General features: G+C 35.0%; 1 protein-coding gene across 1 annotated transcript in view; it reads right to left on the reverse strand.

The window, feature by feature from the left end:
* Positions 1–375: 375 nt before the first annotated feature.
* Positions 376–12,990, reverse strand: part of LOC109435610 (fibronectin type III domain containing protein 3C1-like) — a 60,616-nt gene continuing 48,001 nt past the window's right edge. The window contains exons 23-27 of the mRNA XM_088794750.1: positions 10,517–10,791; positions 9,960–10,172; positions 9,199–9,365; positions 2,815–2,936; positions 376–2,317 (exon numbers count right to left, since the gene is read on the reverse strand). Coding sequence (XP_088650876.1) covers positions 1,979–2,317; positions 2,815–2,936; positions 9,199–9,365; positions 9,960–10,172; positions 10,517–10,791 — 1,116 coding nt within the window. The 3' untranslated portion in view covers positions 376–1,978. The remainder of the gene's footprint in view (positions 2,318–2,814; positions 2,937–9,198; positions 9,366–9,959; positions 10,173–10,516; positions 10,792–12,990) is intronic.

Below are 12,990 nucleotides of genomic sequence, written 5' to 3' on the forward strand. Positions count from 1 at the left end.
ATAAATTTGTTATTTACAAAAAAGTCATGGGGATGTAGGGTATATCATAAGGGATCTAGTAAATAATATTGTAATAACTATGTGTTGTGCCAGGTGGGTACTAGATTTATTGGGGTGATCAGTTTGTAAGTTATATAAATGTTTAATGATTGTGTTGTATACCTGAAACTAATATAAAATTGTTTGTCAACTGTAATTGAAAAAAATTTAAATTATGTAAAAAAAACCCAACAACACAGGGACAAAAAAACGAGCTACAATGTATGTGCTGGGAGAGGGCTTGCCTTCAATTTGTAAGAAATGCAACATCTGTTAAGCAAGATATAGTAAAGTGCAAAAGATAAAAAAATAAAATAAAAACACCATGAACCGGTTTTTATTTTTCAAATTTCTTTGGGAAGAGATAAACATGCAATATTAAAAAGATAATTATTCCAAATAAATAAGCTTGCACAAATCCCATTTCAAAAATAGTAGGTGAATAATCTTAATTTTTATTGGTATTTAAAAATGTTTCCTATGATAGTTATACTTTAATATATGTAAATAGTACTCTTTACATTTGATGAATGTAGGTATGTGAAATATACAAGCTGCAAAACATTAACTTTTAGCAGATTAAAATGTATTCAGTTTAATTACCAATCTCAAAAGATATTTTAAATCAAGAGAATTTCCCATTTTCCTTTAAAAGCAAATTACTGTAGAGGTGGTATTTTCAACAAACCTTTAAACTGTTTGCTGCTAAGTAAACTGTTAATTAGATATTTGTTGCAGGCAAAGAAAAAGTGACAATATATAATTCTTTAGCAGGTTTTAAAATATTATTTGTGTGGCAGAAATGTCTTGACAGATAACAATTTATTACATTAAAACTTCCATTATCAGTAATCTCTAATTAAAATAAAAGTATGAAGTAGATATAATTTGTAGACTGTGGATTAATATTACATCACAATTTACTTTTGAAGAAAACTAATTTGTTTTCCATATTTTAAACCATACCTCAATCTCTAAATTGAACAACAACCACCTTAGTAAATATTCTTTAACATGCCACATAGTACAATACCCAATGAAAGATAATGTCATTGGATATACTAGAATTATTAGCACACATAAAAATCGACACTTTTATGTTGAATTTGATTTTCAGTTTTGAAACACAAAGAGTAAACTCTGAATTAGGAGATAATATTTAAACATTTTTAATGAAGGTAAGAAACAGTGTTTTGGAATGAGTCATGTCTCCCTAGCAAGATTGCTAAAACAGCTCCTGGAGGATGGATTGTGGGACTAAAGAAGAGATACTTCATTTGTAACTAGAAATGGATGTGAACTCATCAATTTTGATAAGAAATCACTTTAATATGCCATGTAAAAATGAGTCATCATATGTGTAATGTTTAATCAATCTAACTAGAGCGTAACTAACACTGGGTATATTTTAAAGAGCTAAGAATGGTATAAAATGGCTCCCCACATCCCTATTTCTACTTCCAAAATGCCATAAATTACTACTTCCTCACTATCAAAGTAATCAGGGCACAAGCCAAACACCTAAATATGTTACTTTGAAAACAATTACAGTACAGAAGGTTGGTAGGTACTTTTTTATTATTTCACATAAGTTGACATGTAGAATTATTTTTCCCACTTTGTTCTAAATAAAATTCTAAAGTACTGTTATTCTCTCAAAATTCTAAAAAGTTTAAAAAGTAATCATTTGAAAAATTAAAGCAGGGAATAGTTATCATGAGAGGTTTTAGATAGTTTTACCTAACAGTAAAAGTGTTTTGTTGCTAAAATTCTCAAATTTAAAATAGACCTATTTTCTACAAAAATCTTTTCTAAATGTAAGGATTTCTACCAAATGATATTTATTTTTAAGTAAGAACTGAGATGTATCTAGCAATTTCTATATTTGATGTAATTTGTTTTAGAACTTCCTAAAAACATGAAAATGCATAAAAATGGATTAGGTGATTAGGAAGTATTGAATTGTGACAGCACACAGAATGGCAATTAGTACAAATCCTATCATAAGGATTAGAATAAATGTATCAACGCTCATCTCTATCCTGGGCTTCTCATTTTTACCTTCACTAGGACGGCTTCCCCCTTTTATTCCACTGCTTTTGCTAGTCCCTGACTGTTGCCTATGAGTTGAGAAAAGAGCCTTGGGACTATATTGTCCCCAGACCTCTTGTAACCCAGCAGAATTCTGATATTGGCGTCCAGCGCAGACCTTGAAGTGATAATGTGCATTTGTGAGAAAGTTGGAAAAGGAGAACGAAGTGTCTGGTCCTTTGTAAATCTAAAGGAAAAGGAATCAAAATGAAAATTATATTTTCTCGCCAAATAAAATAACATGGTATGGTTTTCAATAATAGGAAAAATATGAAATAATCCCTTCATTTCATGAATATCTTCATACAAAAAATAAAAGTTTAGTCTTATAGTTTCTAATGTCTTGAGAGGACCCAGCACTGCTTAGGTAATTTTGTTCAATGTAGGAAATGATAAAGACTTATGATTGTTAAAGTTTAATTGTGTTTGGAATGAGTTGTGCATGTGATCAGTGGAAGCTAACAGTACCAAATCAATCAATAGTGATAAGTTAATTCAATGAATAAGCTAACTGTCCCCAAATAAGTATTACATACATAAAATTCTAATGACCAGATAGGACTTTTGGATAAGATTTAGTTACTTTAAACATCCTAAAATAATATTTTACTCCTTGACAAGACCTCAATCCCAAGCAGGATATGAAACTATATAATTTTTAAGACCAAATTTGCAAAAATTTACCAGGTCAGTTCGTTTTTCACTGATGAGTTGAAGATTATAAACAATGGGATCTCCTTTTATTGGCTCCAAAGACTCCCATTTGACCTCACAAATATTGTTATTCGCCTGATGTAATTTAGGTGCTAGAAAAAAAGAGAATTTCAGTTTAGAGGGTTCCATTTTTCCTAGATCATCTTGAATACATTGAAATCTCTCTTAAAAGGCAGCCCATGTATACATAATTTAAGAAATATACAGTTATAGTTCTTATTGTAAAGCATTTTGCCATACCAACTTAATGATTGTAATAAAGACTTTAAGTACTTAAAACTATCAATTAATAATATATTTTTTTCTTTTTCCAGTAAGACTTTACTACAATTTTTATTATTGTTGTTTAATCCTTACTGGTATAATCTCTTGCATTGTATTTATATGGTGCATCATATATTTGGAAGCATTTGTACATTCATTAATAATTTTATTTTGGGATGAAAGCAACTGTGCAAATAAAGTAGGCCAGGATCTTTATTTCATGTTATTAATCTCTCTACATTTCAGGAAAATGGGGCTTAAATCTATAAAAAAAGAGAAAGACATTATTGTGGTCTAAGCCATATTTAATTCCAATATGTTCCAGTTAGCTTTATACTAAACACAAATGATTTCAAAATAGTGATTGGACTCATGTGGACGGACTGGAACAACTGAATTTGATAACTGGAAAAAAATTCTCAAAAATCAAGCTTTCATGACTGTAAATAGGCCTTATTATGTATTACATATAGCACTTTATTTTGTTATTCAAATAAGGAGAGAAATTCAGAGTTTCAGAAATTACCAAATAGGTACTAATTATCAAATATGAAGCTACAAGTTTGTACTAAATATGTACCAAATACTAAGTTTACATAGTCTTATTTTTCAGCTTTAATCAGTATAATCACACCTATCAGTTGGTGAGTTTTTTGTACTAATCTATTTGAGAAAACATAAGATATAGCAAGGAATGAATATATTGGCAAAGTGGAAGAAGTACAATGGGAATAAGAAGCCTACAGTTCTAATCTTGGCTCTGCCACTGGCTCATGGTGTCCTTTAGCTAAGTTTCTTACCATTTTGGAGACTTCTTCCTCTTAAAAAATGGTGATAGAGTGATTGGCTGAATTAGTTGATCTCAAAGATAAGTTTTAAAGCCGGTCATCAAAATGGTGGCACAAGGTGAGCCTCTGTAAAGCTCTTCTGGAATTTACAACTAATCGAACAAAAATAACTCCCCAAAGGACTCCCTGCAAAGCAGACAGACAAGACGAAGAGGCCCACTACTGAATTCACCTAGAAGTGGGCGAATCGCATGAGCGGGGAGGAGGGAAGGGAGAAGTGCAGAGACAGAGCCGCGCGGGCGCAGAACGCAGACCTAGCTCAGTGCTCCCAGCTCGCTGCATCCCGGAATTACCGCAGCTGCGGGAGAGGGAAGAACTCGGACTACTAGGGCTCCGTTTATGGCCCATAGGGCTGAGGGGGTAGCAAATAACACAGCTGAACCCAACGCTCACAGCAGAGACCTCGGAGAAAAGACTGAGGGAAGAAGGCTGAAAACGGTGGTTTAAGACCTCACTACTGAGAAGAGAATGGAAGCCTTAGGCACTGAGACTAGCTGCCCCCTCCCTACCCTCCCAGGGCTCGCCCCGCCCCCATCTGCCTGGGGCTAGAAGCTGAACAGTAGCAGTGTCAGATCAAAAGAACAGAATATTTGCTGTTCTGAGAACTATGGATCACAGACACAGATTCACAGCCCAACTAGTTCCGGCAAAGAGGAGGGAGCTGTGGAAGCAGGACTGGCTGTGGTGGTGGTTGCTGCCATTGCTCTGGGCCACCTCTCACAATTCATCCTGCACCTGGCCCCACCTATCTGGCCAGATCCCTGCAGGAGTAAACAGAACCGCTGAAATATACGGGCTCTGAATCTGGTGCAGGAAGAGCTTTGGCACATCAAAAGATCTCCGCATACCCACACGGACACCGTGCCCTGTCACCCAGGTGAACTATTAACAGAGGAGGACCCCGTCTACCAGGGAATTCCCCACAGTGTGTGAGAGGCTGGAATACTGCAGAGAAAACATAGCACTACTGTGTGAGACTGAAAAAAAAGGCTGCAGTCTGAGAGAAAATAAAACATTCTACCAACAAGTAGGAAAACAAAAGACAGACCTCTTCCTATCAACATGTTGCAGAAGCCACTCCTGTAGATGTCTAGGAAGAGAAATAATAAATCAGTAATTGCCATGAATAACCAAGGCAACAAGACAGCTCAGAAAGAAAGTTAAAAGTCTACAGAAAAGGAATTTAAAGATATGGAAATATGTGACTTAAATGACAGAGAATTCAAGATTGCAGTTCTGAAAAAACTCAACGACATGCAAGAAAACACAGACAGGCAGTTTAATGAACTCAATACACAATCAAAGAACAACATGAGCATTTTACGAAAGAGATTGAAATTTAAATGAAGAACCAAATAGAGTTGATGGAGATTAACTACTCAGTAGAACAAATTAAGAATGAAATAGCCAGCTTAGGTAGTAGAGTTGACCAGATGGAGCAAAGAACCAGTGACATCGAAGATAGAAACATGGAAATGACACAGATGGAAGAAAGAGACTTGAGACTTAAAAGGCATGAAAGAACTCTACAAGAACTTTCTGACTCCATCAGAAAGAGCAATATAAGAATAATGGGCATACCGGAAGGAGAAGAAAGAAGGGAACAGAGAATATATTCAAACAAATTGTCGATGAGAACTTCCCAAACTTGTGGGCAGAACTGGATCCTCGAATCCAGGAGGCAGGTAGAACACCTAATTATCTCAATCCCAACAGGCCTTCTCCAAGGTACATTGTACTGAAGCTGTCTAAAATCAACGACAAAGAAAGAATCCTCAAGGCAGCTAGGGAAAAGAAGACGGTAACCTACAAAGGAAAGCCAATTAGATTAGCATCATATTTTTCAGCAGAAACTCTACAAGCCAGGAGGGACTGGAACCAAATATTCAAACTATTGAAAGAGAGAAATCATGAGCCAGGAGTATTATATCCAGCAAAGACATCCTTTAGATATGAAGGAGGAATAAAGACCTTTCAAGACATACAGAAGCTGAGGGAATTTTCTAATACAAGACATGCACTACAAGAAATACTAAAGGAGGCTATTCGACCAACATCAACAGGGACAATTTGTGGCAACCAAAACATAAAAAGGGGGAGAGTAAAGGCCTGAACCGGAATACGGGAATGGAGAAAGTAAGCGTGATGAAGAAAATGGAATACTCTAAATATCAAACTTTCTTTTCCATAAACTTAAGGGTAACCACTCAAACAAAATCCAGAACTGAAATATATATATTGTAATAAAGGAAGAAACAGAGGGAAACATCATAGAATACCACCACACAGAAATAATAGACAACAACAAAAGGGTAAAGAAACAACGGAGACACACAGCCTTACGAGAAAACTAAAGATAGAATGACAGGAAATCCTCACATATGAATAATCACCCTAAATGTAAATGGACTGAACTCACCAATAAAAAGGCACAGAACAGCAGATTGGATCAAAAAACTAAACCCAAACATATGCTGTCTCCAAGAGACACATCTCAGCTACAAGGACAAGCATAGACTCAAAGTGAAAGGGTGGAAATTGACACTCCAAGCAAATGGTACCCAGAGAACATCAGGTGAAGCCATAATGATATCAGATGAAACAGACTTCAGGGTGAAAAAGAAAACAAGAGACAAAGATGGACATTTCATAATGGGAAAGGGGACTATACAACAAGAAGACATAACCGTCATCAATATTTATGCCCCCAATCAGGGAGCACCGAAATATACCAAGGAACTACTAACAGAACTAAAGAGAGAAATTGCCCAAAACACAATAATACTAGGGGACTTAATTACATCATTGACAGCTATGGATAGGTCATCCAAACAGAAAATAAATAATGAAATAGCAGCCCTAAATGACACATTAGATGAAATGGACATAATTGACATATATACAGCACTTCATCCTAAACCATCAGAGTATACATTCTTTTCTAGTGTACATGGAACATTCTCAAGGATAGACCATATATTGGGACATAAAATCAGCCTCAGCAAATTTAAGAAGATTGAAATCATACCTAGCATATTCTCTTATCACAAGGGTTTGAAATTGGCTATCAACTGCAAAAGAAATCAGGAAAAACAACAAATTCATGAAGATTAAACAACATACTTTTAAACAATGACTGGGTCTAAGAAGAAATTAGAGGAGAGATCAAAAGATACATAGAAACAAATGACAATGAAAATACATCCCACCAAAATTTTTGGGATGCAGCGAAATCAGTTTTAAGAGGGAAATTTATATCATTACAGGCCTATCTCAAGAAACAAGAAAAATCCCAAATAAATAACCTCAAGTTACACCTTAAAGAACTAGAAAAAGAAGAACAAGTGAAACCCAAGGTCAGCAGAAGAAAGGAAATAACAAAAATCAGAGCAGAACTAAATGAAATAGAGAACAAAAAGACAAAAAAATTAATGTGACAAAGACCTGGTTCTTTGAAAAGACGAACAAAATTGACAAACCCTTGCCTAGACTCACTAAGATAAAAAGAGAGAAGATACTAATTAACAATATCAGAAATGAAAAAGGGGAAGTTATCACGGACACCACAGAAATACAAAGGATCATCCAAGAATACTATGAAGGACTATATGCCACCAAATTCAATAGCCTAGAAGAAATGGACAAATGAACAAAAATTCTTTGTAAATATCATAACGTTCTTTGAAACATATAGCTTTCCAAGGCTGAACCATGAAGAACTGGAAAATCTAAACAGACCAATCACCAGTAATGAAATTGAATCAATCATCCAAAACCTTCCCAAAAGCAAAAGTCTGGGACCAGATAGCTTCACTAGTGAATTCTACCAAACCTTCAAAGAGGATCTAATACCAATCCTGCTCAAACTGTTCCAAAAAATTGAAGAAGAGACTACTCCCTAACTCATTTTATGAGGCCTACATTACTCTGATACCAAAACCTGGTAAGGACAACACACAAAAAAGAAAGCTACAGACCAATATCTATGATGAATACAGATGCAAAAATCCTAAACAAAATTCTAGAAAATCGAATACAACAATGCATTAAAAAGATTTTTCATCACGACCAAGTGGGGTTCTTCCCCAGGGCTCAAAGATGGTTGAACGTCCGCAAATCCATCAATGTGATACATCACATAAACAAAATAAAGGACAAAAATCATATGATTATATCAATTGATGCAGAAAAAGCATTTGACAAGATACAACATCCATTTATGATTAGAACACTTAATAAAATAGGTATAGAAGGAAAATACCTTAACATAATAAAGGCCATATATGACAAGCACTCAGCTAATCTCATAATTAATGGTGAAAAACGGAAGCCCTTTGCTCTAAGTTCAGGAACACGACAGGGCTGTTCCGTATCACATCTGCTTTACAAGATAGTGTTGGAAGTCCTTGCCAGAGCAATCAGGCAAGAGAAGGAAATAAAAGGCATCCAAATTGGGAATGAAGAAGTTAAATTATGACTCTTTCCAGATGACATGATGCTATATATAGAAAACCCTAAAGATTCCACCAAAAAGCTATTAGAAACAATCAACGAATACAGTAAAGTTGCTGGCTACAAAATCAACGTACAAAAGTCCATTGCATTCCTATATACTAACAATGAAATCTCAGAAAAAGAAATGCAAGAACAATTCCTTTTGCAATTGCAGCAAAAAGAATAAAATACCTAGGAATAAACTTAACCAAGGATGTGAAAGACCTATATGCTGAAAAGTATAAGACATTTTTAAAGAAATTGAAGACATCAAGAAATGGACAGACATTCCGTGCTCATGGGTTGGAAGAATCAGCATAGTTAAAATGGCCATATTATTCAAAGCAATATACAGATTTAATGAAATCCCCATCAAAATCCCAATGGCATTTTTTAAAGAAATAGAATAAAAAATCATCAGATTTGTTTGGAACCACAAAAGACCCCAAATAGCCAAAGCAATCTTAAGAAAAAAGAACAATACTAGAGGTATCACACTCCCTGACTTTAGCTTGTACTACAGGGCTAAAAAAAAAAAAAAAAAAAAAAAAAAAGGTATGTTTTAAAATATTATGTTTTTGGAAGTCTGATTAATTCTACATTGCCTTTTAAATCCATAATTAAGTACTAGTTTCTTTTGGTATCGTATTGTTGACTATTGAAAGTAAACTTTATTGTGGAGTTTTATATATGAGCTATTGGAACACAAATTAGTGCAACCTTTATTGTCATGGCTTATAACACTTACCTTTAAGTGTGGCTGGTGGGGTTTTTGTTGTAGTGAAAGTGTAGATAACAGACAGTGGTCCCTTACCAGCTTCATTACATGCCTGGATTTTAAATTCATACTGAGTATATTCACTCAGTCTTTGCACTTTGTGAGTCTGACAAGGTCCATGGTAAATGACAGAAAATCTGGGATTTGGAATCAAGATGGGAGAAGCATTATTAATTATTATTATTATTATTATTATTATTATTATTATTTAAGGAGGGTGCAGCTCACAGTGGCCCATGCAGGGATTGCACCAGCAACCTTGGTGCTACCAGCACCATACTCTAACCAACAGAGTTAACCAGCCACCCTGAGAAGCAATATTATTAATCAGCAGTCATACAGGTAAAAATAACTCTATATAACTGACTTAAAACTGGTTTTAAAACCTCAATAAGGCCTAAGTGAATCAACTTGAAGCCAGATAGGTAAAATACAAAAGAAAAATTCTTTGTAAATATCATAACGGCAAGGTGCTGGCTTTCATATTTCTTTGGTTACTTCTATCCTCTTGTATTAATAATATGTTGTATAAAGGAGGAAGTGTTTTGGAAGAGGCGGAACAGACAGCTAAATTATCAGTAGGAACTGAAGAAAGTATATCTAACACAATAATGAGCTGCTTTCATATCTATTAGTTCATTGAAACCACTGGGATTGAAGGATTAAGGTAGGCAATTTTAAAACATTTGTATTATAATTATAATATATGTTAAATAGTAAAAATAATTTACCTGCCAGATTGATCTCCCATTAACAAATTATAGCTTCTAATGTTGGAAAGTGACCCTTTTCTTGAAGAGTTACCCCACTTCAGTTTGAGGCTGTGGTGTCCATAGACCACACAGTCAAGATACGGAGGCTCAGGTGGTGGTGGCTTGGTTTTGATTCTTATTGATTGGCTAAAAGGGCTTAGTCCATAATGATTGATAGCTTGAATTCTGATTCTAGTGGTAAAAAAAAAAATAAACTATATTAATTTAGATTTAGAAAAGAAAATAAATTTCTACATTTAAGCTAGCCCCTAGTAAGCCTATGTAGGATATTGACCATCATATTATACCAATTATTAGAGACACCTTTTTGAAACAAAAATCTTGAATTTGCATAATTACTATTGATAGTTCTTGATGAGGAGAAACTGGCTCTTAGTGATGCCAAATTTTTCTAAAACAGTAAAACTATCTTCCAAAATAAATATTATGTGGGCTATATAAAACGTACAAATGTCGATTTGCTCAAATTCTCAAAAAGCTTTTCATCTACTCAAAGGAAGATATAAGTGACTTACTTGTATGTGGTATCAGGATGTAGATTTTTCAGAAGACACTCTGTTACTCTATCAACAGTCAAAATTTTTCTGTCTCCATATTCAATGCGATATCCAGTGATTGGAGAGCCATGGCAGTTTGGCTCCTTCCATTGAACAGCAATGCAAGATGATGCCAATTTGGCAGGAACTTTGTTTTCAACTTCATGTAATATTGGTACTACTGCTGGTACAGTTCCTGGTGTGGTTACTGTGCCAGTTCCTCCAAACATTCCAACTCCAACTATATTTACAGCCTGGAAAAGTATACTGTGTTAGAGATTCATTACTTTGTTTTTGTGCATAAACAATTTTGCTGCAAAAAAAACAAAACACAATTTCTTAAACTCAAATTCTAACAACATTATCCTTTAAAAATATTGAGATATGGCCAGCCCGGTGGCTCAGGTGGTTGGAGCTCCATGCTCCTAATGCCAAAGGCTGCCGGTTTGATTCCCACATGGGCCAGTGGGCTCTCAACTACAAGGTTGTCAGTTCGATTCCTTGACTCCCACAAGGGATGATGGACTCTGCACCCTGTAATTAAGATTGAACACGGCACCTTGAGCTGAGCTGCCACTGAGTTCCCAGATGGCTCAGTTGGTTGGAGCGCGTCCTCTCAACCACAAGGTTGTCGGTTCGACTCCCGCAGGGGATGGTGCAACTAACAACGGCAATTGGACCTGGAGCTGAGCTGTGCCCTCCACAACTAAGATTGTAAAGGACAACAACTTGACTTGGAAAAAGTCCCGGAAGTACACACTGTTCCCCAATAAAGTCCTGTTCCCCTTCCCCAATAAAATCTTAAAAACAAAAAGAATGCTTAAAAATATGTTCAGATACAATCAACACATAGCATTATATAAATTTAAGGTGTCAAACATGTTGAAGTGCTACATGTATACTTTGCTATGTGAAACAATACGGTTCTAAAATGCTGACATACACACTGAATCTTTAGGTTGCATATTTAGGAAGATGAAGAGTCCAAATATGGGAAAATAAGTGAAGAGAGCTAATATGGACACTTAAGGAAAAATATACTCAAACCAGTTCATTATTGACCCCACCAAATTTTCTGCCTTTTCTTCATATTGTAGTTTCTATCTCTGTTGGTGGTAGCCCAAAGATCACATCCATTCACCAAGTTTCACTGTTTTATAAAAAAACTTTTGAGATCAGTCATGTCACATGTGCTCTTCACCCACTTTCCCCCAAAGGTAGCATTTTGTATAACTACATTAAAATATTGCAATTGGGAAATTGACATTGATAAAAATCTGTTGACATTCATATTTCACCGGTTTTACATGCATTCATTTGTGTATTAAGTTCTACAGTTTTATAACATGTGTAGTAGCTTCATGTGACCAACATAGTTAAGATACAGAAGTTCCATTACAAGAATTCCTTGTGCTACCCTTTTATAGTCATAGCACCTTCTCCCTCCCACCTTTTTCTAATTCCTGGCAATCAGTAATTTGTTTTTCATCACTATAATTTTTTCATATCAAGAATATTATATAAATGGAATAATGCAGTATGTAAATTTTCCAGATAGGGTTTTTTCAGTCAGCATATATATCCTTAATTCTCCTGAGACCCATCAAAGTTGTGCATTTGGATAGTTTGTTTCTTTTTATTGCTGTATAGTGTACCATGGTATGGCTATACATTTTTTTTTAACCATTTCACTGTTGAAGGATATCTGAACTGTTTCTATTTTTTGGCTCTTACAAATAAAGGTGTTATGAACATCCACATACAGGTTTTTATTGTGGACATAAATTTTCATTTCTCTGGGATAAGTGCCCAAGAGTGCTGGGCATATATTAAGTACATGTTTAGTTTTGTAAGAAAATGCCACTCTTTTCCAGAGTGAATGTAATTCTCACCAGAAATGTATGCGTAATACAGTTTCTCCCCATCTTTGCTAGCATTTACTGTTATCACTGTTTCTTATTTTAGTCATTCTGATCGGTGTGTGATGGTATCTTATCACCTGTTTCCTTAATGGTTAGTGATGTTGAAGATCTTTTCATGTGCTTATTTGCCATCTGTATGCCCTCTTTTGTGAGTTGTCTGTTCATGTCTTTTGCCCATCTTCTAACTGGGTTGTTTGGATTTTTAACTGTTGAGTTTTGAGTCCTTTACACATTCTAAATATTAGTCCTTTGTCAGATATGTGTTTTGTAAAGATTCTTTCCCAGTCTGTAGCTTGTCTTTTCATCTTCTCCACAGGGTCTTATGCATAGTGAAGGTTTCTAAATTTGAGGTCAAATTTATTAATTTTTCATTTTATGGCTTGTGTTTTGGTATCAAGTCTAAGAACTCTGCCTAGCCTTGATCCTGAAGAATTTCTACAGTAATTTTTTTCCTAAAAGCTTTATAGTTTTGTTTTACTTTTCAGTTTTCTATAGTCCATTTTGAGTTTTTATCTGAGGTGTAAAGCTTCT

The sequence above is a fragment of the Rhinolophus sinicus genome, chromosome 18 (genome assembly GCF_057876585.1).
Source record: "Rhinolophus sinicus isolate RSI-liver-muscle chromosome 18, RSI-T2T, whole genome shotgun sequence".
NCBI classification, from domain to species: domain Eukaryota; kingdom Metazoa; phylum Chordata; class Mammalia; order Chiroptera; family Rhinolophidae; genus Rhinolophus; species Rhinolophus sinicus.